Source organism: Rhamphochromis sp. 'chilingali' (assembly GCF_963969265.1).
Source record: "Rhamphochromis sp. 'chilingali' genome assembly, chromosome: 20".
Classification (NCBI taxonomy): Eukaryota; Metazoa; Chordata; class Actinopteri; order Cichliformes; family Cichlidae; genus Rhamphochromis; species Rhamphochromis sp. 'chilingali'.
Window position 1 is genome coordinate 22,870,501 of NC_137947.1, and position 26,400 is coordinate 22,896,900.

General features: G+C 39.2%; 1 protein-coding gene across 1 annotated transcript in view; it reads left to right on the forward strand.

Annotated features, from left to right (window-relative positions):
• Nucleotides 1-26,400, forward strand: part of arid5b (AT-rich interaction domain 5B) — a 78,090-nt gene that overhangs the window by 45,509 nt on the left and 6,181 nt on the right. The window contains exons 5-9 of the mRNA XM_080869270.1: nt 10,151-10,314; nt 12,057-12,330; nt 16,965-17,017; nt 18,064-18,161; nt 26,046-26,256. Of these exons, the coding sequence (XP_080725396.1) occupies nt 10,151-10,314; nt 12,057-12,330; nt 16,965-17,017; nt 18,064-18,161; nt 26,046-26,256 (800 nt within the window). The remainder of the gene's footprint in view (nt 1-10,150; nt 10,315-12,056; nt 12,331-16,964; nt 17,018-18,063; nt 18,162-26,045; nt 26,257-26,400) is intronic.

The window sequence follows — 26,400 nt, forward strand, 5'->3', positions numbered from 1 at the left end:
TTCTGCGCACTGCTGCTGGATTTAAATTTGACAAATTGTCAGGATTAACAGAAAGAAAGAGCATTTTACAGTATAGTCACATATTAGAAAATAAACACCAGATAATAGCCAGTGTGGTGGGCTGTAGTTTGAAATGGCAAGCGAGACTCTTTATTCCATATCTGTGTGCGCGGTATTTTATTATGCAGTGTGTTTGCATGCGTAAAGCTCATATTTAGATGCAATTGGAGGCAATCTTGTTATATTCACAGAGGCCATAGAGGAGGATATCAATCTATAAACGTGATTTATCTACTGTGCACTGTCTAAAAAGGCATTAGCATAGGCCCTCTGTTGTGGATCTTATTACCTGACTGTATGCTGAAACCACAGACTAACACTGCAGACCTGACCAGCATTTAAAACATCAGCTAAATTCAGATTAAACACTGCACTCTTCCTTTTAAGCTTTTAGTAAATTGCACCTACATAGACAATTTTAAAAAATGAGTTTATGTGACAAAAAGATGACAACTGTTTCTTTTTGATAAAACACGCAGACCCGATCTGCTTCTCGGTAGGTGTAGGATGCTTCATAGAACATTTTATTTCTAATTTTCTCTTCCATTTAATTGGCCTCCATAACCTCTACTTCCAGGAACAGGAATATTATCAGCATCTGATTATGTCTTGTCATGTTCTGCTGGCTAAATCAGATAAACACAAGTATCTGATTTAACACGTTTGTAGTTACAGATATTCTAGTTCACTTATATCTGGCTGGCTCATATAATGTGTGGCTCACCTGCAGCAGGCAAAAGCAGGGCACTCTGCAGAAACCGAAGTCATTTCTAATACTGTGTGATTGAGGTCTGCCACAGGCTATGGCAACAGACAGGCTCTGTGAAGGAGATAATGATGCATACACACACAGCTGTCAGTCAGCTAGCTAAGGGGAATCGTCTTTGAGGGAAATAAAAACAGACTGTAGCCGATATAATGCGGTGTTTGTATAGGAAATGATAGGATTGGGGGAATAGACTGGAACGGGATGTCAGAGTTGTTGGAAACGAAGAGGAGGTCTGGTAAAAATCTCACACGGATTCCCATCTTTGCATTGTGAATATATTAACATAATCGCACTAACATTAAGCGCACATTAGAGAGAGCAAGTTAGATTTTTCTCTGACCCCAGCCCATAACAACACAGAAAAATTAAAAGTATGAAAAATACTCTGAACTGGGAGTCTTCCAGCCATGGCTGTGTATCCTTGGGATAATTGGCAGACCAACTGTAGGATAAGTTCCAGTGAAAACTTGTTTTGGGGCTTAGGTTGTTGCGTTAATGTTGACTCACAACAGCAAAATAAGTCACAGTATACAGTACACCCAATTCCGACAGGTTCAACAACCCACACGCCCTTTTTTATTTGTAAATTGTCTTAATTACTTTATGGTCTGTAAATAGTTGTCATTATCAATAACGTGCAAAGAAAATAAAAACTTCAGTTCTTAGAAGCCTCCATTCACCTCCTCCCTACGTCGTTTCCGCCCGGACCTGTTTAAAACTCGTCCCTGACTTCTCTTTTAGTTTTTCTTTAAGTATAGATTCTAAAGATATGAACAAGATAATGAAATGAACGAAATGGCTGTTTTTGTTTGTTCCTTCTAGCTTTTTACATTTCATATATAATAACAACTGTCAGTGTTTGGTCAGTACACATGTGTTTGACTTGCTTCGCCAATAAAAAAAAAAAGATTTCCATGTTAACATTTATTCAACTGGCTGTGTGAAATATGAAGGGGATTACCAGGAATGACCCACCCAGCCCTATGAGTTGTGTCTGTGCACTCACTTTATTCTACTAATTTCCCACTAAATGGCAAACATAGCTGAGCACTTAGAAGCTAAGGAGTTGGATATTTCCCTCGAAGAGTGAATATTTTACATAGATAATAATATTGACATTGTCTCCAATTTAATGTTGTTAATTTAAATCATTTTTCTATTATCCTAATAAAAAGGAGAGGATAAGTGAACCTCTTTTCACCTCCTCTGAATTAGGTTTTAAAAAAATTTACACAGACAAAAATAGAGACATCAAAAAAAACCAATAATGGGCTAAGCTTCTTTGTGTGTGTAATTTGGGCAAGCTTGCTCTTTAAAAAACGCTTCGAGCAGAGTCAATCAAGGTGCTGTTGGAAAGAAAGAGCTGTTTACAAGAAGCTGTCGAGGACCTGGAGATGAGTCGGTTGTACCTCAGGGGGACTGTTGTTAGACCTCTTTTAGAAACAGGTCGGCTTAATCCCTGCTTTTTACTCGGGCCATGCTCTAATAGCCTTGTATTACAGTGATTTTCTGTGTGTTAGTAGTCAGAGCAAGTTCCTGATACAGGTACTCTCACCAAACACAGCACCAGTGAAAATTTGAAATTGTTGCTCTTGCTGCTGGGCTTTGCTGTGTTTACTGATTTTTATCTCTTTCGCTCTCCTCTCCCTCTGTTAAATTGGAAGGTGAGTTTGTTGTTGTTGTTTTTAAAGGCTTGGCACAGCTCAGATGTGTTTTTGTAATAACAGTAACGTGTAACTATTATCATACCTAGGAAGAAGCCAAATAATTCCTCCTCATTAAATTCAGAATAGCTCTCAGGCACAGCAGTATTAAAATATCTTCTTATGCTGCAGATGCAGTCAAAAACAGGCAATAGCGGTGATGAAAATATTTCAGTGTTACTGATGTGAAATCCCCCTGAGGTTGACCTAGTATGAAATGCCGCACTCTTGGATTGTTTTGTGTGAAATGTTTTGCACTTTATCAATGATAATCTTCCCCTGTATATTTATGAGAAATTAATTAACACTTGTATCATCTATCAACCTACGGAGGTTTTGATGATTAATAAAAACAGTGTACTGTGTCCACCCACACACACTCGCTCGCTCTGTGGGCGCATTGTGTAATTTTTAATGATTGCAGCGATGGAGATGCTTGAAGTATTGCTGTTCATTAAAGTTTTTGTGTGTCTGTCTGTGTGTTTATGTGTCTCAAATGACTCTGAGCAGAAACGTGCCTCAAGCGTAGGAACAGAGGAATAGCTCTGCTGTCAGATGTGACAAAGTGAGAATTACAAGTATGTCAAAAGTGCCTGATGTTAGTATGCGAAAGGTGACGGCAGCTTCAGTCGCGGCATAATCGCGGCGAGGAGGAGGCATCTAATGCTGCTTTACATGAGGAAAATCAAGAGAGCTGTTTTGGTTTCGGTCATGATATTGTGAAATCTGTGTTGGGTTAGTTTGCTTGGTTGCCTCATAAAACAAAGAATGTTTGTAAAAGTATTCCGATCCTTTCTTCCCTTTGTTGATGCTTCGCTCTATTATACCATCACTTTTAAATTATGGTCATAGTGTAAGATAACTGGTAGGACTGCTTGTGTTTTCGGAATCTCTGCAGACTGCAAGTGCAAAGTCACTTACAGTCCATACACACGGGCAAAGCGGTCACAATTAGGAATTAAAGATAGGAATCAGAATTTCCTTTTTTTTCTAATAGGAGTGTGTGGGTATAATTAAAGCCAGCTCTGATGAAGGGCACTGTTGAGAGAGATTTAAGCGAGTCTTTTAAACCAAAACAGTGAGTGTGGGTGGAGAATGTGTGTTTTTTAAATATCCAGTGGTATTCGGTAAAAAACAAATCTATCACATCCTGATTTACTGCCAGCTTGAAAGGCAAATAACTGTTGTTTTAATTTGTGGTAAGCAGCGGCGACCTGTGCAGTAGGTTGTAGTACAAATGTGCTTAGGTGTTGTGTATTGCATTCCCCTTGAGAACCTTTTGATTAAAATTGCTGGCAATATGTGTCATAAATACCAAAAGAGCAATAGACAAGGTATTGACTCAGAGATGAGCCTGAGGAAGAAACATTAGCCCAGATGTGCTTTTTCCATGAAAGTGTGGTCAGAAACATCCAGTCCTTGAGAACAAGTACTTGAAATTCCTCCAAACTCTGAGCTCTTTGACGTACATATAGTGAAGACACATGGTTGCCCGTCATCGCTGGCTGAGGAATCAGTCTGGTACTGTTGGTTTGTTGCTTAAGAGCCTCCCTTGTCACTTCATTGTGCCTCCGGTGGAGTTGAAATGTTTCACCAAAGTGCAATATCACTTCGCTGATCGCACATTTAATGCTCCACTGCTCTACAGATTAAAGTCTGTGTCTTAAGCGTTGTATCAGAGGGCACTTTGTATCATGATTTGTCATGTGTTATTCATTACTTGTCAGGTTTTTTTTAACCTTTGGTTGTTTTGTTTGCATTGTGACAGCCGCTATTATTGTTCCTTATGAGTCATATTTAGTTTTATTCTATTTTTTTTTTTGTTTAATTCTCTAAGTCTGCTTCTGTTTTCCGTTTGAAAAACTTCCCCTTTTTCCAGTGGCATCTTTTTATGTATACATGGAAATACAGCTGCTCGGTCCTCAAAGAGTCTGTCCCGGTGCTTTATGTTGTATAACTTGCGGTAAATTTCCGATGCGCCACTGTAAGCTTGTATAGCAGACCTGAGTGACCTCCTTTGTCTGAGTGTGGGCGTATTCACAAGTTTAGTTTCATTTACAAATCCTTCCCTGAGGACTGCTTCTCACCTGCACAGATAGAGCTCTTCTCTCTCACAACTTTACAGTGTGTTTAGTTTAAAAAAAAGCCCTTACATTTACTGAACCTTCAGCATGTAACTCATCAGGGAGTTACTTATTGAACTAATTGACCTAGAGGATCTCTCTTTGGAGAATTCCCATTGATTGTAAGCTCTGGAACATAACTCCACTCGTCAATATCTCTGCGCTGCTGAACTGACTTGAGTGGTTATGCTATATTTGCTCTAAAGATCCGCATGTGGTTAGAGGTTCATCAACAGGATGTTACATAATTTTATTTTGGTTTGCTGTGCTTCTGTGGTTTTGTTTGTTTGTTTTCTTTGGGTTTTTTTATCAAGAATTCTGTCCATAAATGTCGTTAATTATAATTTCAAAATTACATTTTGCCATATTCTATCCAGGGGGACATACTGTACTGTACAGGCAAGGCCTTGTATTGCAACATGAATGTTACCTTTGGCTGCGGGCTATTCTGATAATTGCTGAGTGGGTGTCAGGCCTTTAGTGAATTTGCAACCAAGTAAGACAACAAAATATGTCAAAACATGTTCTTCTGGTGCTTGTTCTTGAAATACCACACTCATCCTCGCTCTCCTCTTTGTTTGAACTTGAACCCCATTAGCTGAAGTTAGATGTAGTTGAAGTTCAACTGTAGAATTAAGGATGTGCGCAGAGGCATGAGTGGGAGTCTGGTTTCATGAAAGCGTAGATGGGGCATTCTTCCCCAATTGCAGTTTGTCTGGGGGATAAAAACTCTCATATGTTCCTCTTTCAAATGTGATGAGTCAGAACAGTCATCACTTCAGGAGGGAAATTATCATTTAACTTGTCTACAGTTGAAAAAAAATGTTATTTATCGAGCTGAATAAGGTTATCATAGTTAACCTGAAACTGGGTGTAAAATACACTGAAATAAAAAGAAACAATAGGTGACTGTTGGTCATGAATGCTCCTCTAACAAATCCCTGCATTGTAATAATTAAAAGGATTAACACTAAAGCAAAAAACCAAGCATTTATAGCACTTAAAAGTGAACTGAACAAGAAAATCCACAGATAAGTGTTTAGTTTGTCATTTGAAACTTTGTAGCATTTCTGAACAGTTTTTACTAATGATTTATTTCAGCTTGACCTTTGTAAATGTCAATAAAATGAATGATCAACATTTATAGCATCCTCGTTGTATATTTGCATAATAAGATTACAAGGATGATTGTAAATTAACGTAAGTCTACCACACTGTGTAGTTCCCCGAGGCAGTTACAGTGGTGCTAACAACATGTTGTATAAGGAGTTTTTGGTCATTAAGAAAAACAGTAGATTCAACTTTTGACTTGAAAATAGCTTCAGAGAAAAAATGCAAGGGGTGCCATGAGAAATGTAGCTTTAATATTGAAAAAATGAAGTGGTGACATTGTGTCAGTATGCATGTTATAATCTTCTTACTATAATACATGAAATCTGTTTGTTTGTTTGCCTCGCGTACAATGAGGAGTTGAGCAACCAAAATTGGCACACAGGAACATCTTCGGCCCCTGGAGGTTCTTATCTATATCAGATAATATCATGTCATCATGTTGCCTAGCAACTACCTACAAATGGGCTAAAATGACCCATTTGAAGCTTTATGCAACTGTAACACCTCAGAAAAGCAGTCTGTCATTCTTTTTTCATGACGGTAACATCTCAATTATTCCCACAAAAACTTTCATAATGCAGGATCTATTATGTCGTCATCTTGCCTAGCAACCACCTAACAATGGAATAATGTAACAGGCTAAACAATACAATAACATGGAAATGTACTAGTGTTAGAAAACAAAGGCGTGAGTAACTCCCACTCTTTCTGTATGACTGCACATTTATGGTAATACAATCAAGATTCCCATTAAAGAATAACCTTAATTTATGGGATTAGATGCTTTCTGCCACCTTTGTGTACTTTTCTAGCCTAATCAAACTTTATTGTATTTTTTACCATGATAATAGCAAGTTAAAAATCTAGTCTGTACCAAACTTTTTGCAGTTGTCGAGGACTTTCAGTCAAAATTATTGTTATCCATGTGAACCTTTAACAACATCTTTAAAACTTTCCTCTGTTTAGCTGTTTTGTCTTGTTTCATCTGTGCCAAAGTGGTGAACTGATCTTTCAGCTGACCAAAATTGCCATTCTTTTAACCGATATTGCTGGTGTGGCTAAAATTAGGAAACCACTGCACACATCTGTAGTTGTGAGTGATTATTTCTGTCATAAGTGTTACTCCAAAGTGCCAAATGAAAGGATGAGTTGGCCACTAATCCTGTAAAGCACATCAAAGTGTTTTTCTATCCTCTAAGCCTTTAATTTCAGTTTGCCAAACAAATACAAAAACAGGCACAGCACAATTATTTGGCCCATGCAGCCCATCAGCGTGATCATTTGTCCAACTACTTTAAAGAGGATCTGTGAAGCCACCCTCCTGTTCATTAAGTGAGCATGCAGATATTGCACTTTTTCAGTCAGCTTTGTGAGCTTTATCAACTGAGACATCCATCACTTGAATTCTCCAGTTGGCTTGATATGTCTCTCTACTCACAGCAGCCTCTCAATCAATCAGTCCATTTTGTTGTGGTTCCCTGTGGCTCGCCTCTGTTGATGCATAGAACCGTCAGAACCCTTCCTGAGCTGTCTCTAATGAGTTTTTCATTATCATTGACATCAGCTGAATAGCAATGAAACAGAGGTGCCAGGGCTGTGTCTAATTGAATCTGAGGGGGTAGAAATTATTAGACAAAGCAATGTTTTAAAGCTGTTAAAAGCATTCAGCTGCATCCTGAGATCAAGTGTTCATCCTGTGCTTCTCTGTGCTGAAGTCATTGTGACTTTCGTGGCTCATGATGGGAATAACCCTTATCCATATATATGAATTTAGTCACTATTTTTTGTTTTACTATAACACCAGTGTCTGGTGATGGTGTATGTGTGTGTCTGCATGTGTTAGCAGTGTGCCTTAGGGCTTTATGGGGGACTAGGAAAGAGTCCTCTGGTCACTTCAGTGCATGTCTCCCAAATAAGCAGAAAGCCACAAAGTAAGAAATTATTAACTTAAGGGGAAGCTTGGTCAGCATCCATTTTTGGTGTATGATTATAAGGTCCATATTTGGCTTGCAGAGGGGAAGTATCAAGTGTGCTTAAATGATCTCGTTCTTTTCTAGTACATTGACAAAAACACTTAATGCCCACAGAGTGTTAAAAATACCACGTCTCCCAGGGTGCTGTAAAATCATCGTCTTGTGATGTTGGCTTTGTTTTTCTACAGACTATAAATGTCTGTGTTTCCATTCGACAAAATCGATCTGCACAGAGTCAGTCCACGTCTTATTTTCTTTGTGTTATTCTAAAGCTGATGACTCCTCCCTTACGCAACTCTGCCACGAGGAGAGCAGATCAGCGCTTCTTCTGCAGCACAGAAAAATTGCCTTTACTTGACCTTGTGTGCTTGTTTCTGTATATTTACAAAAGTTCATGAATGCACCATTTAACCCCTATCTGCAGCATCTGCCTGGCTGGTTTAAATGTGTTCTGTTTGGCCTCTGTCAATAAGTCACTGAATTCAGATTCACTCCCTGCCCTGTTGCAGAGTGTTATGCAGCAGCGTTTTGCAGTAATTGCAGCTTTTTCTTACGCAGCAGTATTTGACTTGATGAAAAATGTAAACAGACAGGCAGGTTATGTAACTCAGTGTATGGTGTCAGCGAGGTTAGTGATTGGACTAAAAACAGAACCACACTGAGTGTGTGACCTTACTCGGACCTGCGATGTTTGTTTAAATCTAATGTCACATGTTGGAGGATAAATCTGGATTCAAACCTGCAAGCAGTCATAATAACTCCTCTTATATTTGTTCTCTATGAGATATGTTTTCTTAGTCATCTCAAGCTTTCATTTTCTTTTTTACTTTATATTTATGGCTTGTGTTACTTACATAAAGCCTAAGCATCACAATTTGGCTGAGACGAAACATACTGTGATATTTTATGGCTTATGTCTATGACCCTTCAAAATTAAACATAAGTAAATACAATAAGATGTGTTATTTTTCAGTATTAATGAGTAATTGGCCGAATAAAAGGAGCCGGATAAGCACCAAAGTGGATAAACAGTGGAGGGAGGAACACACCCAGCGCTTTCTAAGTAAAGATTACAGCGTTGAAAACTTGTTTTTTTAGTGCCAAAGAGATGACAAATGCACAACAAATGTCCTTGGAATTTTCCCTGTGCTGTTTCTCCGCAGCGTAGCGGTTGTGAAAATAACAACATGAAGTGATGGGTTGCTGAGTCGTGATCATTTTACCCTTTTAATGACTGCCTCTTAGTTTTATTCAGCTCTGGTGTTATTGTAACATTCTCTTGATGGGAATTTGATCCGACAAAAATAATCACAGAGTCCTTTTGGCAGAGAACAACCTTGGATGTGATTTAATTGTCATTGCAGATGGAAAGAAAGAATGTCGACGCTGAGAAATACATGACTGAACTTAGATTATTTGGAGTTTTTCTTTCCCTCTCCTTTGAGCTTATCTCTGTTTGTGTTGCTGCGAGGAGGCAAGTCACTCTGCCAAAAAGTTACATTACAATTGCGGGTTGACATAAACGTGGGTGTACAAAGGACTTGGAGGGCTTAGATACTTTATTGTGTGTGTAATGTGAACTGAGCAATTATATCTGCCAGCCTTTCAAACAAAGAGCTCCTATCATGCAGGTTCATGTGTTTTTAATTAACAGCGTTGAGCTTTAAGACATGAGAAGACTAACCAGAGGGAAACCAAAAATAGAGTCATGATTATGAGTTCATCTGATGTGCTGTAGTACAGTGTAATTATTTATGTTGCTTAGAATCGGGGGGGGCAAGACAAAGCATTTTTATGTTATATATGTTGCGGTTAGAAAAAAATACAAGCTATGTTTGTCTAGCATCTGTGTGAAATATTTCTTTTAGCACAAACTGACTGTTTCAAATTTCTTCCCTTTTGTGGGTTTCTCGGTTAACCAGCATCTGTCATTTTCATTATTATTCTAACTGCCTGACTGTTATGACGCCCTCATCTGTAATCTTAAAAATACATCTGTCTGAATTTAAAATGGAGTTTCTCTTTTAGGCTGGGAGTGAACTTGAGGATCGTGTTTACTAGCACATTGGAGCAATTTGGCAGGCTGCAACCCCATTCAGCACAATGTTGCACTAATCCAGTTTAAAAATAATTAGCTACAGGCTAGCAGGCCTGTGAAATTCCTTTCCCCTGATTGTAAATGTTCCTGTCATACCCTCCCTCTAAGTTCCCAGGCAAGAAATACATATTTGGGTTTAAAAGGCGTTTTCTTTTTAAGTCTTTTTTTTTTTATTCTTCCTGTAAAACAAAGTATATTATTATGAAAGAATTAGATGTTGGCAACAAAGAGCTGAAAGTATTCAGTGATTTTAAAAAGCAAATTTCCATCTAAATGGATAAATCTAATTGTCATTGTTCCCTTTCCGTCAGCTCCCAACCTGAAGGGGCGACCTCGGAAGAAGAAGCTGTCCTTCTCTCAGAGGAGAGACTCCCAGAGTCAGGCTCAGGGTCAGGGGTCATCAGGGTCAAACCAGGGTTCGACAGCAGTGACAGCACAGGAACCCTCTAGTCCAGAGGGCAAAATTACAACCAAGGTAAGATGAGTTACATTCCCTCAGGGAGTATTTACATGTTAAAACTGGGACATGGGCTAAAAGCAAATATTTCTTAAAATAAAATGGAGAAGTGTTGCCATAAAAACAGCTGCGATATCACGGTAACAAGCGTCCACTAGAGGATGCCTCATCAGTGTCACTGTACATGCATGCGTGAATGCTCCAGAGATAACCCTATAGATTAAAAAAAAAAAAAAAAAAAAAACACAGACTAGAACTGTTTTGGCAGCTTTGGCTCAGATTCTGAGTTATGTTGTCCTATAATTACGGGGTTCAGGGTTTGATCCCTGGATTCTTCAAATTGGCCTGGAGGAAGCAGTCTTGCACACTGTTATGGTTAGGCTTAGTAAGACAGTAATTTATCAGTTTTAGTTAAAATTGTGGGGAAGCTGTTTGCTGTTGCCTGCAGAGCGTCCTTCACATGACTCTGAGCGGACTCGGTGCTCTGAGAGGAACTGCTCTGCCACTTCACATTCCTGCACTTTATTGGAGAAAAAACACCTTTTTCATGCCAACGCAAAGCAAAAAATTGACACTGACATGGTATCCTCCAGTCAGCAGGTCTATTACACGCATTGCCTGTACGGTATACATACACCATATATTACATTTCCTTAGAACATATAGCCATGTAAGCTAGTCTACAAGGTTACACTTACATAAATATTTGTAAAAGACATATTATAAGGATATTATACAACAAATAGTAACTTTAAAGTCCACTAGCTTTATGTTAAGATCACAGCTTTTGTTGCCAACCAGCTGCTTTCCACGTTGTCCTTGAATCTTAAGTTACAGAATAACCTTTACTTTCCTACACAATGACCAACACAGCAACAGTGTAGTCTATTCGGGACGTGTAAAAAGCAACACGATTGCGAAGGCCACGTGCTACAAAAAGGGATGTCACAAATCAACACAAATGAAGCAAGGACGACTGGGGAATGAAGACTGTTTAAAAATTATTATTTTTATTATGACAGCATTTGCTGATTATACTTCTATAATTGACTTCTTCCTAAATCTAATGTGATTTCACCTGATTAACTTATCACTGATAGATTATGATATTATGATAGGATCTTTTGTTGAGAGGTACTTTTTTGTCTGTGTCACTTTCCTCATAATAGCCTCTTACCAGGTACAGTGTAATCTTAAATTGGGTTATTAATGGGTTATTTCATATTTTAATCTAAGAACAGTTTCCACCAATGAGAAGCACTCAACTCATTCTGAAATCATGTTAGTCGATGGAGGAAACTGGAAACAAGAAATAATCATCAAGCCCCATTACTAGGTCTTGTCATGTTTTCTTTATTTAAAACATCGGTTTAGTGGTATCACTTTCTATTGATATTATGATTTTGTACCTCTGTCCTCGTTTATTGTCTGACATTAGTCGTAATATTCCTGTGAGGGAAATATCTTTGGTAAAAGCTCTTCCACAGTCATTCCTATGACCTTGGACAGTTAAATCAATATAAGCAATTCTTTCTCAAAGCTGGAGTCAAACCTATCTGTGCCTAATCTGTTATGACCAGAAGAGCTGCTTCATTGATAATCAATGGGAGTTTTCCTCTGTGGCCATTAGGAATATTTACTTGTGCTTAAACTCTAACAAAAGTCATACAAACTGTCTGACATCATTTGAATAACACTCTGTTAAGGGTTTAATTTTCCGCTAAATACATCCGCTGAGTCTGTATGCTCTCTCTTTGCAGGTCAAACCCAACTGTAAAACGGTACCCAACGGAAAAATAACCGCACCGGCCAAACAAAAGGCCATTGGCCTCAGTAAGAAATCTTTATCCGAGGAGAAGGACAGAGGAAAGGAAAAGGAGAGGGAGGAGAGAAGCGAGAAAGAGGACAATAAAGAGGAGGATACATCAGAGGAGAGCCGAGCGGAGGAGCAGGCTTTCTTAGTAGACCTCTACAAGTACATGAAAGAAAGAGACACGCCCATAGAGAGGATCCCCTTCCTCGGCTTCAAACAGAGTGAGTAGGGCAACTTTTTCTCTTATTCCCTCACTGCCGTTGTTGAAGCAATGGAGCGCTCGAATCGATAGTAAAAAATTTGTGTGGATACATTTTTACAGGAGTTATTTTGAAAATTTAGGTCGTAACATCGACTGAGGCTGAGAGGAGATTAAAACAAATTTGGAGTAAAAGACACCTGTAGGAACAAGCAATAAAAAAAAAGCCCCCAAACCTCCTCAGAATTTCCCTGCACAGAAAAAAGAAAGCACATTATTATTTGAACCCTAAAATATCGTGTGCTTGGAGAAAAGAAACACAAGTATATGTATCAGAGTGAAAGTGCACTCTGTAAGTCACACATGTCGGTGTAACGGGCAGGGGAAAACCTTGCGTGGACTCTAATCGGCATCTCTAACCACATGTTATATATGCAGAGCCCCTGTTGTGATCAAAGGAGAAACAAGTAGCTGGTTTTTAGTCAATGGTGGACTTTCTCCTATTCATCTAGAGTGTGAGAGTTTCATGTGCTCCCATATGTGATGGGCGTTATGTTTAAGGCCCCAGAATTTAAACTGCAGCCAAAATGTTAAAAAACTAACTCAGTGTGTAGTAATAATAAACTAAAGGATTAATATTCTATGTTGAGAAAAATCCCATCTAGCAGATGGTAAAAGACTCAGGAGACTTCCTGTCAGAGCACATTTTGCCTGGCTTTTATATAAAGAGAGAATATCTTCTCTCACTTGTCAAAGGGGTTTCCTGTGAAGGCCAAGAACGTCCTCTACCAGTGTTAAAAGAACATCACATGTATGGGAAACACGTCGGCCCAAGATGAAAGATTTCTAATATAGGTCGGATGCTTAGCTTGCATTTGGTGTGAACAGGACAGAGAAGAAGAAGAAAAAACGCGCACCTAAGCATCAAAAAGGGCACACTGTGGTCTCTGGAAAGTGAAAAAGTGTGTTTGCTTTATGTGTTTGATGTCGAGGCAAGACGCATGAGAATGCGGGCTCTCTTCACAAACTGTGGTTTTCAGATTTAGTTCATGCTCAGTCTTTATTCAAGGAGGGACATAACATTTGCATTCATGTCAGAGGAACCAAGGAGAATTTAGCCATTCAGATCAGAATGTAGCACGACAACTCCAGCAAATTAACGAGAGACAGGGAGAGGGGAGAGATGCCTATTGAATGTAACAGTGACAGTTTATAGCGTAGTAAAACTCATTACTCTAAACTATTACACGAAGGTAAGCTGTGGTCGACTCGACTGCGCTAACCTCACTGCGGTATTTTGACAGTCCTGTCATCTTGACTGCCGACATGTTGTTGCTTAAATAGGTCATTGTGGTTGCGGGAGATATAAAGAGGGAGCGAGGAATACGTAGAGAGTCGGAGGGAGAATTGCATACCCAACTCGCTTTACTTTTAGCTGGCATTTCTCAGTTTGAGCTCAGAATAAAGTCGAGGTCCACGCGCCAACTGTTTTACATACAGTACATGCTTTGAATCTCAAAACCAGACACATCATAAGCAAGGCCCTCATTAAATGGTGAAATCATGCTGTTTAAACTTCGTCCTTGGCAGCGAGCGCACATCAGCACATGTAAAGAGGAGGAAAAAAGGAAAACACATCATAATTAATACAATAAACCCTTAGATGTAATCAGACGCCGTTTTCATAGTCTTCTCTTTAAACTTGCTACAAATGCATTAAAAGATCAGAGCTCACTTTCCTGAAATGGAAATCCAAATTATGTTATTTCAGTTGCATTTGAGTAATAATCTTTTATGAAGTTCTCCAGAGTTTAACAAAGCAACAGATGGTTGATTGATTTACCAGACTTACCCATGCTTTGTTGGCTGGATCACTAAAATATCCATTTGACTCACCTCCAAAAAAACCCTATCTGAGCCTGAACGAAGACTATTTCTGCGTATTCCACCTCATCTTCTAGCCTTGGAGTCTTACCTTTAACACCATAATAGTGAAGCTTTACAGTCTGGCTGAGAGATAAGACCGCTAACCACTGAAATTCAGTCGGTCTGCCTTTACCTCGAATGACTCATAATCTATTTTAAACAGAGAAATGCTAATATTGCTGGTTTAGCTCAGCACCCACTTGTTTTCCTGCCTCACTCTCATGCGGAATTCATGTTTCACTTCAAGGTTTGTATGAATTAAACATCTTAGAGCTCAAGTGCTCATCTGAGACCAGCCGGCCTCATATTCAGTTTTCTGTCAAGATAAGCACAAGATGTCTTTACATTTTAGAGGCTCAAGATATTCTTATCTTTGCTGGAAGGTGGAAATGAACAATTTCTCTGTTTAATCTAGAGATCAACATGTTGTTTAGTGTTCTACTTACAGCTAATCAGTGATTCATTTGTGAAACTATGAAAAAGTCACAGAATCCCAGCGTGCAAGGTGAAATCCAATGAACTGGGGGTTTTTTCTCCCTGCTGATGTATTTAGTAAAATGAAAAGAAAAAGAAAGTGTTCACATTTCAAGAGTTGGAGCCAGATAATTTCATCCATCGGTCCATTTTCTTAAACACCTATCCCAGCTGTCATAGGGTGAACATCAGTGTACACCCTGGACAGAGAACCAGTCTATCACAGGGCTGATGCAGCCAATTTAGAATCACCAGTTAACCTAATATGCATATTTTTGGCCTGTGGGAGGAAGCCAGAGTACCCAAATAATACAATTTTTGAATTTTTAAAATGATTGTTTGTGAAACTACCCACTGATTATTGCTGTCCCTAAACTTAATGTTCCAGCTGTAGTATGCGCTCTTTTTATTCCTAATTTGCATTGCTCAGTCATTTTAAAAGCTACGAGAGCACTAGCATTTGAATTGCAGAAAACAGCTACCAAGTGTGGCTGCAGTTTATTCCAGTGAGTTGTCGTCCTTCTATTTTTGTTTTGGGATTTTTTTTTTTGTTGACTTTGCTGTACAGTTGCTGCCATTTAAGTTGCATGGCTGCAGTAGAGATTGTAGAAAGATAATTTTGAGATTGTGATAGTGGATGTAGGAGGAATAAAACAAGAGTAGAAGTAGTTACACTGTATGTTGTGAATGCCCTTGATCTCCAAGATTAACTGTTAAGTGTGAGTGTGTGCCTCTGTGTGAAATTTTTTTGTGTGTGCTTCAGTGCTCGGGCATCAGCATGTGATTGTGAACATCAGTTCCAATTTGTCTCCTTCTTCCAGCCTTGTTGTCTAATTGCCATGCCATCGGTGTGTCATTGAGGCTGCATTGTGTTCCTGTTTTGTCATCCTTATCTCAGTGATAATTGCCCCTGCCAAATAGAGGGGAATTAAGAAAAGAAATTGCTAATGACAAGACATCTAAGAAAAGGCATGTTCTCTCATTTCCTTTATGTGTCCTGTTCCCTCCCAGTCCCGTGTGCTATTGTAATAATTACAGTCGATGCATAACAAGCTAGTTAAATAGACCGTCTTTCTGTTTCTACAGTCAGAAAGCACAATACGCCAGCGTGCTCAGTTCAAACAGAAAAACCTACCCAGCTCCCTTTGTTATTCCACCCGTGCATTGACAACGGTCACAGAGAGGAGGGAAGGAAAAAATCAATGCTGTCAAATGCGGAGATAGGAAAATGTCATTTTGACAAATGCAAGGCTTTGTGTACGCACAGATTGAATTTTGATGGATTTCTCCCCAGGCGAGGCCTCCTTTTCTTATTTATAGGCCTTCATATAAAAATGTTAAACAATGATGTTACAGAAAGCAAATACAAATGTCATTGGCACAAAGGTCTCCCAATGAACTCGTGGTTCTTTGTTTGTGGGAAATATTTTCTTTCAAAGACAGACAGCCATTTGAAGCCTTTCTGAAAGCTTACACGGCTATTTTTAGGAAAATGTTACACAAGACTTTTATTTTGATATGGGCTGTCATGGGGTATTTGCATGGGAAAATCAATGCAAAGGAATTTGCATTAGTTCAAACAGAAGTTTGAGCATATTGCCAAGTGTTTGATGCTTTTAATGGTGTTTCATTCATACCTGCAGGCGGCAGCTGAGGGTTAACACATCTCTTTGTCAGGATAAAGCATATGCTGTATTCTATCACATAGTCATGATTGTATAAGTGCTCAGTATTCATTTGCATCCTTTTAGCTGAAGTGCAGAATTGTTTTGTGTGAAATTATGATGAAAAGCTGTTTTCACTTTTCCAGGCAAAGAATATGTAATTACTACTCTCTTCAGTGTGTCTCATTAGTTTATAGTTTAATCCGTGCATTCGCTCATTTATATGTGCATTATATGGTTTAAAGCTAAACATGTATTTGCCCGTACTGATGCTTTCTGTAGGCTTTTAGACTTTACCTAAAATAAAATGTCATCAGCTTTTAAACATGTTGATTTGTCAGTGCTAACAATCCATTTATGTAATAAATACAATTATAGCGCCCAGAACTACTTTTAATCTAAACAAATGACTTCAGCGTGTAAACATACCTTTTAGTCATAACACTTGTTTTGTTATGGCAGCTTTTAAATAAAAGTTTGATATTCATCGCCTTCTCTCTTGTGTAATGACTGCACATGACGTTATGTGTTTCAGCTCAGGTCCTTTCCCAGAGTTCCTAACTCCCTTGTTTGTCTTCTGTCTCTCCCACAGTCAACCTTTGGACTATGTTTCAAGCTGCTCAGAAACTCGGAGGATATGAGTTGGTAAGTATTCACACATGTGGCAATATAGTCCTGCTTTTCCATGAAGTTCCCTCCCCACCCTCTTTCTGTTTCTCCTCCAAAAATCCACACTTGCTCTTTTTTTTTTCTTCTAAATTGTCTCTTCCACTAATGCTGTCCTCTAACCTGTCTTCCTTCTTTCCTCCCTGCCTTTTATTTCTCTGCCCTCCTTTTACCCCTTGAGCTCAGTCACTGTTTTCCCAAGAAGAAAGTTTCGCTCAGAGCCACTTTTAGCAGAAATGATGCTGTTGTTTCAAAACCCCCTTGGAGTGGAAAACACATGTTCCTCTGTTCTAAACTGGTCAAAAGGAAATTGGTTAAATCACTCATTTTTTCCCATTTGGAGATGAAGTGAAATGCACATACATACCCACGTGTGAGCAAGTACTATATGCGAGTTCACACACAGCCAGAGTGAGTCAGAAATGAGGGTGTATGAGGCATTTAACTTGGCAGCCTTACCTGCCTTTTATTCACTCACTATTCATGTGCGACGTATTTTCAAAGTGAAGTCAATGTTTGATATTAAGTCTTCAAGTCGATTGCTTATGCCTGTTTCTAAATATGCTAGCTGTGTCGTCCAAACAGACAACTAAACTAGGCCGTAAACAGGATACAGCTCATATAATTGGGGCTCATATCCTTTTAAAACGCTCATATCTGCAGCTGATTATCTCACGTTTCATGTTGTGGCTTTGTTGGCTCTGTGGCAGCCGTCATTCTTTTGTGTTTTGTGTTGTAGCTCGTCCTTTATTCCCATCTGTTGTGGAATAAGGAGTCGTAGCAGGAACAACTGACTGCATGATGTTAACAGAGCTTATTATGTTAGAGAATTGAGTGTTGAGGATTCAATAACTGGAACATGATGACTCATCAGCTCCCCAAGACCTTGAAATGATGTCAACTACTTATGTCTTTTATTATTTTTTGGTGTTTTTCTTTCTCTTGGTCTTATTTTTATCTCTTTTTTGTCTCTATTTCTTTTGTCTTTTTGTCTGATCACTCTGTATTCTCACCCATCGCTCCAGATCACAGTCCGCAGACAGTGGAAACATGTATATGATGAATTGGGCGGCAACCCCAGCAGCACAAGTGCCGCCACATGTACACGGAGACACTACGAGAGGTGAGTTATTATGTCGGGTAGTTATATATGACACATTGTTATGCATGCACATGTGAACAGTCTGCATCGCCTGAAGTGGGTAAACTCCTTCACAGCTACATCAAATGAACTTTCACAATGCTTTATTTGTAACATCAGGACACAGCAGGACACATATTGATCTTATTTACGGAAAGTCAATGTACACATGAAGAGCAACAGTGGGATGCCGACTGTTTTAGCATGTAGCTGTAATTGTATTTAGAAATGTCTTCCTTATCCTATGGACCTAAATCAATTCATAATGACATGAGATTTGGTTATTTTCCTTGCCTCAATTGATCAGTTGTGTGGCACAGTGAAACCAATTGTGCTGTAATCTGTTCCAATTCCGCTCTACAAACAAACCAAAGAGGATTAAGGAGTTCAAAATAACAGCAAAGTTTTTAATTATTAGCTGACCTATATGAATACGCATGCAGTCTCTCCATTTTCCACTATATATGCATTACAAGCACAGAAAGCTGCGGGATAAAATGAAAACACCAGTTTAATATATTCATTTAATCGTTCAGCCTGATACTGCAGCATTTTCAACCTCCACATTATAATCACTCAGATGGTATTACAAAACCTAAGCAAGCATATGGATATGATCCTAAGGGAGCTGTGTGGTTATTAATGCAGGGCTGCTAGCACACACTCACAAACACACACAAACACACACACACATGCAAACATACACACACAGCCACTTTCCCAAGGTTAAACAAATGCCAAATACGATCTTCCCAGCAAGAGATAACCAGTCGCTCATGAAGCAGGTCATTCCTCCGGGCCTGTGACCCTCTCCACATCCCTCCGGCTGCTGCAGGTTTATGCATCAGCACAGTTCAGGCACACACACACACACCTATCCGTAATACAGCAATATGCCAGCAGTGCCATATGAGGGAGCCAGGCACCTTCATATTGTGTCAAGATTGCATGCTGTAAGCGAATTCACGAGCACAAGCATTGGCGGCCAGGGCAGTTTTTCCAGGAAATTTGCAACACCATATTTGTGAGAGTATATTATTTTAGGTGTTGAATTTGTTGACAAGCTGACAATGCGCCTCTAAATGTTCAGCTGCAAGTGCCTCCAGTGTTTATGCTGCATTCCCAGTTGTTTCTCCGAACTTCAAATAAGAACCTGCTGCAAACTGGATGCTCTTATTTCTACTAATAATAGACGTGACTATCAATTCATGGCTTCAAATATGATACTGGGGAAAAAAGAAGTCTTTGCTTTTTTTTGTTGTTGTTGCAAAACTCAGAATCCAAGACGTGTTTCATCCTTATTTTGTGGAGTGCAGCAATTACTTTGAAGTAAAACGCTATATTGTTCATTTGTCTGTAAGGCATAAAATAGGGGTGTAGGACGAATTTGTGGGAAGCGCTGAGGTGTGACTGCTGCTGCGCTGGCCTTTCCCTCTCCAGCCACCGAGAAGCAGCTGAGAGAAAATAATGCTGAATCAATACAAAGCAATAATATCCACACACTGCAGTGAATATCAGTCTGACAGAGAGAAGGTGTAAGAAGGAGGGGATGGGGGTGACTGTGTGTGTGTGTGTGTGTGTGTGTGTGTGTGTGTGTGTGTGTGTGTGTGTGTGTGTGTGTGTGTGTGTGTGTGTGTGTGTGTGTGTGTGTGTGTGTGTGTGTGTGTGTGTGTGTGTGTGTGTGTGTGAGAGAGAGAGAGAGAGATATCAGCTGAAGCTGAGCAAGTTTCCATTCAGGGGAATAATTTTAGCTGAGCCTTGGTGTTTGGACTGCTTGGAGGGCAATTAGCTTCATTGTATTAACTCAGCAAACACGGCCATTCTCTCTGCATGATGAATGAGGCTGTTTGTGGGCTCGCTGAAGTATGTGTTTGTTCCCCAGAGGCGTCTTTGTTTCCACCTTTAATCATTAGTCAACGTGCTACAGAAATATATTTCACAGGGAAGAATGTACAGTGAACAAACTGGAACAACACCTATGTTTTCCTCATCTCTCAGAAGGATCACTTTGATTTGTCTCAGTGGGCCAAAGTAGAGTAGAGCAGGAAATAAGTCTCCAGCTAGTAGGTAAAAAGGAAACAATATTTCAGGACATAATTGCTTTCAATTAAGTGGATATTCTTGGCTGTCTTGGTGTTATTTGGGTTAAAGACTGTGAATATCCACAAGCATTCAGTGCTCGTTTTAAATTATACACATTATCCCTTTACAGCCCTAATGGTAAAATCATATGAAATGGTTTCCTAGGAGATGTTATTGTGAAAGATGGAGCCAGGGGCATAATCACTATATTTATGCTGTCCAGGAGCGGGCGGTAATCACTGGTAGAAATAGAGTTACATAGCTGGAATTGAACAGGAGATAACCTCAGCTAATTGTCATTTTCAAAGTTACTGTTGTTTAGGCACAGAGCGCCCTTCATTAGTGCGCAGGGAAAAATCAATGTAGAAATGTCCAAGCCAAGGTCTGCCGCTGCAGCTACGGGGAAGCTTTAATGATATTTATTTAAACCGTTTCCCGAGATTAGCTGTCAGGGCCCAGCGCTCTGAATTAAAAATGAGGTCATGAAAAAGATGGCATCAATAACCTTGAAATAGACTGCCTTTTGCTTCTGTGCTGTGCCATTTTCTCCCTCCTCTCTCTCTCTTTCACTCTCCCTCTCCCCGTCTCTCTCTCTTCCACTCCCTGCCTTGCACTTCATGCTGTTTCTTTCATTATACAGGTCAGCGCCTTTTAACAGCTCCTACATATTTAATCTTCCAGGTTTCCTACGTGATCTCTTGTAACAGAAACATCACATTCCACCATCTCTGTTCATTTCTGCCTGTTACGGATTTTTAATACCTCACCATGCCTTGGCACTCTAATGTAATTGCACCACGGGGTTGGTATTGGTGTGGGGGGGGGGGGGGGGGGGGGGGGTGTTTGGAGGGGGAGGTGGGGGGTATCCATGGCAACAGCGAAGCAATTTAGAATAATTTGCTATTTAAAAACTCTGAGGTTTTGGGTAATAGCAGAAAACGCAGATGAGGGGTTTTTGGATTAAATCATTTTGTCTATAAAGTAATGGATGTTTGCCAGATGTACTGTACGCGGAGCCTGTGAAATATTCTCTGGCTCAGGTCATGCAGATATGTGTTTCTTTTAAGACAGATGCACGACTGTTCCAATTTTAGTCGACTAGATGTTTTATTGATTCAGCCTTTATTCATTCCTCCTGGTATCGATGTTCTTTTGCATTCACTAAAGCTGCTTTCCAGATATAAAAATACATTATTAGGAAACCTTGAGTCAGTCCTTGCTCTGAGAATTACCGTATAATACCACGGGTTTCAAATTTGGGCAAGAGAGAAAGAGACAGGATTGTTTTGTAAATTTTATTCTGAACTCGTCAGCGTCTCGCTCCGCATTGTCCTTGCTGTGTTGCAATACATCAGATGTAGCGCATTATATTTTTACACTGAAACACAGATTTAAGTTGGTCTGTTGTCCTGCAGCAGAGGGTATCATTAGATTGCAGTAAGAAGTGGTGTGGAAAGAGTATCACCTTGTAAACCTGAAAGAAGCAGGATGAGACGTTGATAGAATTTAATAAAGAAGTAAAAATGGTTGACTATTTTAGTTTTTTAAAAAAAGAAAGAAAGTAAAAAAACAGGAGAGAGATAGGACAGTTGCAATATGATAACATAGTATTTACTCTCAGCATTCCTTAAGACTATAATAATGTCTCAACATGTTGTCTGTATCAGAAGGATGGCCAAAGTCTTTGTATATCCATGAACACTTCCACAGAATGTGGACTTGAGCTAGAGTGGGAAGGCAGCCAAAGAGCTGCATGTTCTTTACACTAAAATAGCAGGCAGCTATTTTAACATCTGAGAGCGAGATGGTTTCCCCAAGACAAATGCTTTATTGAGCATTCAGTGATAAAAATCTCTTCTTCTTTCTTTTTTGCAGCCATCTAACAAATCACAATATCGGATCATTTCTTTATGTGTCAAATTTAATCAAAAGGTCTGAGGGGTTTTTTCCCCCAGTGGCAGTGAGAAATCACAAATTATGGCACTGATGTGTGACAGGCAATCGACTGTATGAGAATCTATTCAAGTCTACTGAAATTAATAAGTGCTTCAGTGTTGCAAATTAAATTAATGATATTCTTGCTGAGATTTCAGTCCACTTCAGGGCAGCAAGAGGGAACATATTGTGGATATTACGGCGTATTAATACTTTAGTGACTGAAAGACTTGAGTGGTCCTTTATGCAGAATAGTACACATTTATTTTAAACACTTACATGTAGCACTCTTGGCTCACACCTTGTATGGTGAATATTTACTGCAAGCTGCAGCAGCAGCAGCTAATGAGAGCAAACCCCGGGGGAACAGTAGAGGTCATTTTAAATCTGGTATTTTCAGACTTGACAAAGGACTTAAGTTTTTCATACATTCCTGCGCTGCCCTCCTGTTTTAACTGCATGAATGAGGGTCACCTCAAGTGGTTTGGCTTCGAGACAAAAGAGAGGCTTTGAGGCATAAATCCAAAGCAAAGGGACCAGCTACAATGTCTGTTTATCCCTCTGCCGGCATCTTGGCTCTTTCTCTACAGCAGTTATTGTTTTCTCATCGCTGTGATGGTGCTTAATCATTCCACTTACATATGATAAAGATTTGATTTTATCCTTTTCTATTTTATTCTCTTTTCCTCACAGCCTTGTAAAAGTACGTTATTTTTCTTTCCTCCAAATCTTTCTACAGCCCCAGGGGCTTGTCCACCAGCCTTTTTTTTTTTTTTTCTTTTAACGCATGAAGCAGCTCTTGTGATCTTAACACAACACCAGCAAAAATTAATTTCAAGACGGATGAGAGGGAAATTGTTGAAATGGAACAGCCTGTGGGCTTTTTCCACTTATTTGGTGACTTAGGCATTTCTTGGATTTGAGCACAGTGCTTGTTCCTGTAACACAAGACTCGGACAACAGCAGCACATTGCTGGTAAAGTCACCTTGTTTTTGCCAAGTTGTCTTTTTTTTTTGTTGTTTTCAGTAGAAGTGCTTTGTGTGTAAGCCATTATTTCAAAGGCACAGACCTGCTTAGTTGACAGTTTTGTTCTGTTGAATCACAGTGTTGTTGATCCCAGATTCCAAAATCAGTCACATATAATCCATCGTGTATATGAAGAAATATTTTTTTCTGATTAATTACATGAGATAGTTTCTGTCTATCAATATAAATATTTCATCTTCACTGCGTATTTGGATGCCTTGTTAAGGAACATGGAAAACGGCCGCTTAAACAAAAGCCAGGTGATAAATTGGCATGAGAGGAAGTTAAGTATTTATTGACCTCATAAAAATGTTGCCTCTTCTGCCTTGATGAAATTCCTTGTTGGAGTCTTCCAGTGCAGAATACGCCCCCAAGTGGCTCAAATTAATAACTACATCTGGCTTTCTCTCAACTATTTCAGTGGCTGCCAAGCTTAGCCCCTCCCCTGCTTTGAAGGAAATTGCTACTTATAGCAGTATTGTATTATAAGTGCTTATTATATCATACTACACAATCATGATTAAGTTATAGGTGCAGTGTTTGAAATTGCTTTCACACACAGGGGTCTATTAGGATTTTATTTTTAATTTTTACTTGCTTTGCCTTGTTTGTTTGTTTGTTTTTTACAGGACTCCTGCAGTTTTAATACTTGTTTCCTGGCAGTCAAAGATACTGTAATGGGTGTATAAAATGTACAATCATATTTTGATAGACTGAAATTTTTGGTCAGTAGTTAAGTGTTACAAAACAAGTCTTTCTAACAATGAATAGAACTTCCTGAGGCTGATTTTTTTTTTTTTTTTTTTTGGTTTCCCGGACCAACATAACATCTTAAGCTTTCCATGTGTAACTATTTTCAGCTCCAGTAATTTCCCTGGTTCAGCTCTTACATTAACCAGCAACACCACCATCCCCCTAGCCCTTATTGACATTCCATAAAGTTGACCCAGGCCCAGGCAGCCATCTCTTTCCCACAGATCCTGCTGATAGTCAACAGTAGACCCTTGTATATGCAGCAAACATGTCACTTTTCTAGCCCTTGATCTCTAATAGCCTCTAGATATTTTTACATGTCGGTATGTCAATAACAATTTTCAAGACCTTTTGTTTATAACAGTGGAAGATTTACCTCACCCTCCTTTTTTGTGCAATAAGGCCTAATTATAGAAAGACTGAGAAGCACTTCCCTGTTTAACAGGGGAAAATCCACAGCTTCTACTTTAAAGTTATGTTTTCTAGGATTTTTCATTCCTTTTTTCAAAATCATTTTTCCTGTTCATTAACATGTCATTATGCCGCTCTTTCTATCCTTCTGTTTCTTTTTCCTTTTGGCCCTTTCCCTCCTCTCTTCTCTTTCACAACCTCTTTGCTCTCCATCTCTCCAATAAGTCACATTTAATAGTACATTTCCTTTCTTGGCCTGGGGCCTGGTGCCAGACCAGCTGTATGAAATGTAGTTTCACCGCTTTCCCTGCCAGCACTTTTGTTCAGAGGAAAAATAACAAAAAATCCCACAGAGCCTCTTGAACTCTCTGAGGCTTTTTTTTCTTCCTTTTGAAGAGGAGGCGAAACAGCTCTTGATTCATTGTTTGTTTTACCGCCATGTCCCTTAAAAGGAATAGTGCAACCGTCTCTTGTCGTTACACGAGAAGACCTTTTTTTTTCTTCTCATGACTTAGAAAGTCATGTTTCTGTCTGGCTTTCATGGATTTTTATTGTTTTAAAGAAACTGACAGAGGAGCTGGAAAGATTTTCAGAAGAACTTATTGAAGTTCTTAGTGTCGTAGTTTTTCAGTTGTCTTGGTTTCCTGTTCCACAGCGTTTCTTATTTCTGGTCTAGTGCCAATTTCCATTTTCTTTTCCTAGCAATAAAAGCCTAAAAGTTTCCCTCACTGGTTTCTTCATGCTATTATTTTACACATGGGTGTTGTTATGTTATCCAGATCCTAATGTTCCCATTAGTTATGACATCAGATATGGAAAAGTGACTTGCGACGTATTCAGAGGAGGATTACCAGAAGTCAAAAATAGTCTAATGTTTATTCTACAGATTTTTCCTTGTTACTTAGTATGGACTTAATGAAGTTGAAGCATACGCAGCTATTCAGGATTTCATAACATGTAACAGCTAAAGCATGCTTATACCAGCTGAAATATTTCATTATTATAACCAATTTAAGGGCTTCTATCATTAATAACATTAGTATATTAAATTAGAGATTATGTGCGGTGAAGTTAAAGAATTTGATGTCATTTCTCCAAGATATTTTCCTTTTTTTTCATTCCAAATTACATTAACTTTAGAATCCCCTCACACACACACATACACAGACACACACATATTATTTTCTGTTAAGGTTAAAGTAATACCAAATGTGATCTGTCTCAGCAGGAGATAACTGGTTATTCAAATTCTCTCTGTCTCTCTCTCTCACACACACACACACACACACACACACACACATGTTCTGGCACCCATTTGAGCCTGGATTTCCCCTAACCTAGTTTAATTACAATAGGATCGTTAATGCTTGCCAGGTATTAAAACAAGGAGGTTTTAAAGCAAGCTATTTGATACACTGCATGCCAGGGGCGAAGCTGCAGCTCAGTTGCCAAACAATGTGGTGTATTGTATTTTACGCTAAACAACCAAGGTGTTTTGCTTTTTAAAAGAAAAAAAAAAGCTTCCACCTTTTTCCTGTTTAGCAGGAAAAAAAGCTTTTTGTTTATGTGCAATGATCCACAATATATCAGTAACCAAGCCTTGCAAAGTTGACAGGACATAACTTGATCATATCTGCTTTGCCCACATTCTTCCTCAGGCTCCTCCTCCCTTACGAGAGGCATATTAAAGGAGAGCCCGACAAACCCCTCCCCTTGGCCAAACCCAGGAAGCAGGAGACCAGCCAGGAGAAGGCGTCAGGAGCCAAAGCCAAAGGACTAGGGGCCAAGAAATTAAAAAGCCTGAGCAATCCCAAGCTGGGGAGTAAAAAGGATAGAGGGGATACACTGAAAGGCCAAGAACAGTCACAGGTTAGTAGCAAACCTATCCAGCTGCTGGCTCATCAGGATTCCATCTCACTCTCAATTCAATTTAATTTTTATGTTGCTATGCTTTCTCATCAGTCCCTCATCCCCTGTGTTGAATTTGCCAAATAAGAAAGTATGAGTTTCTTT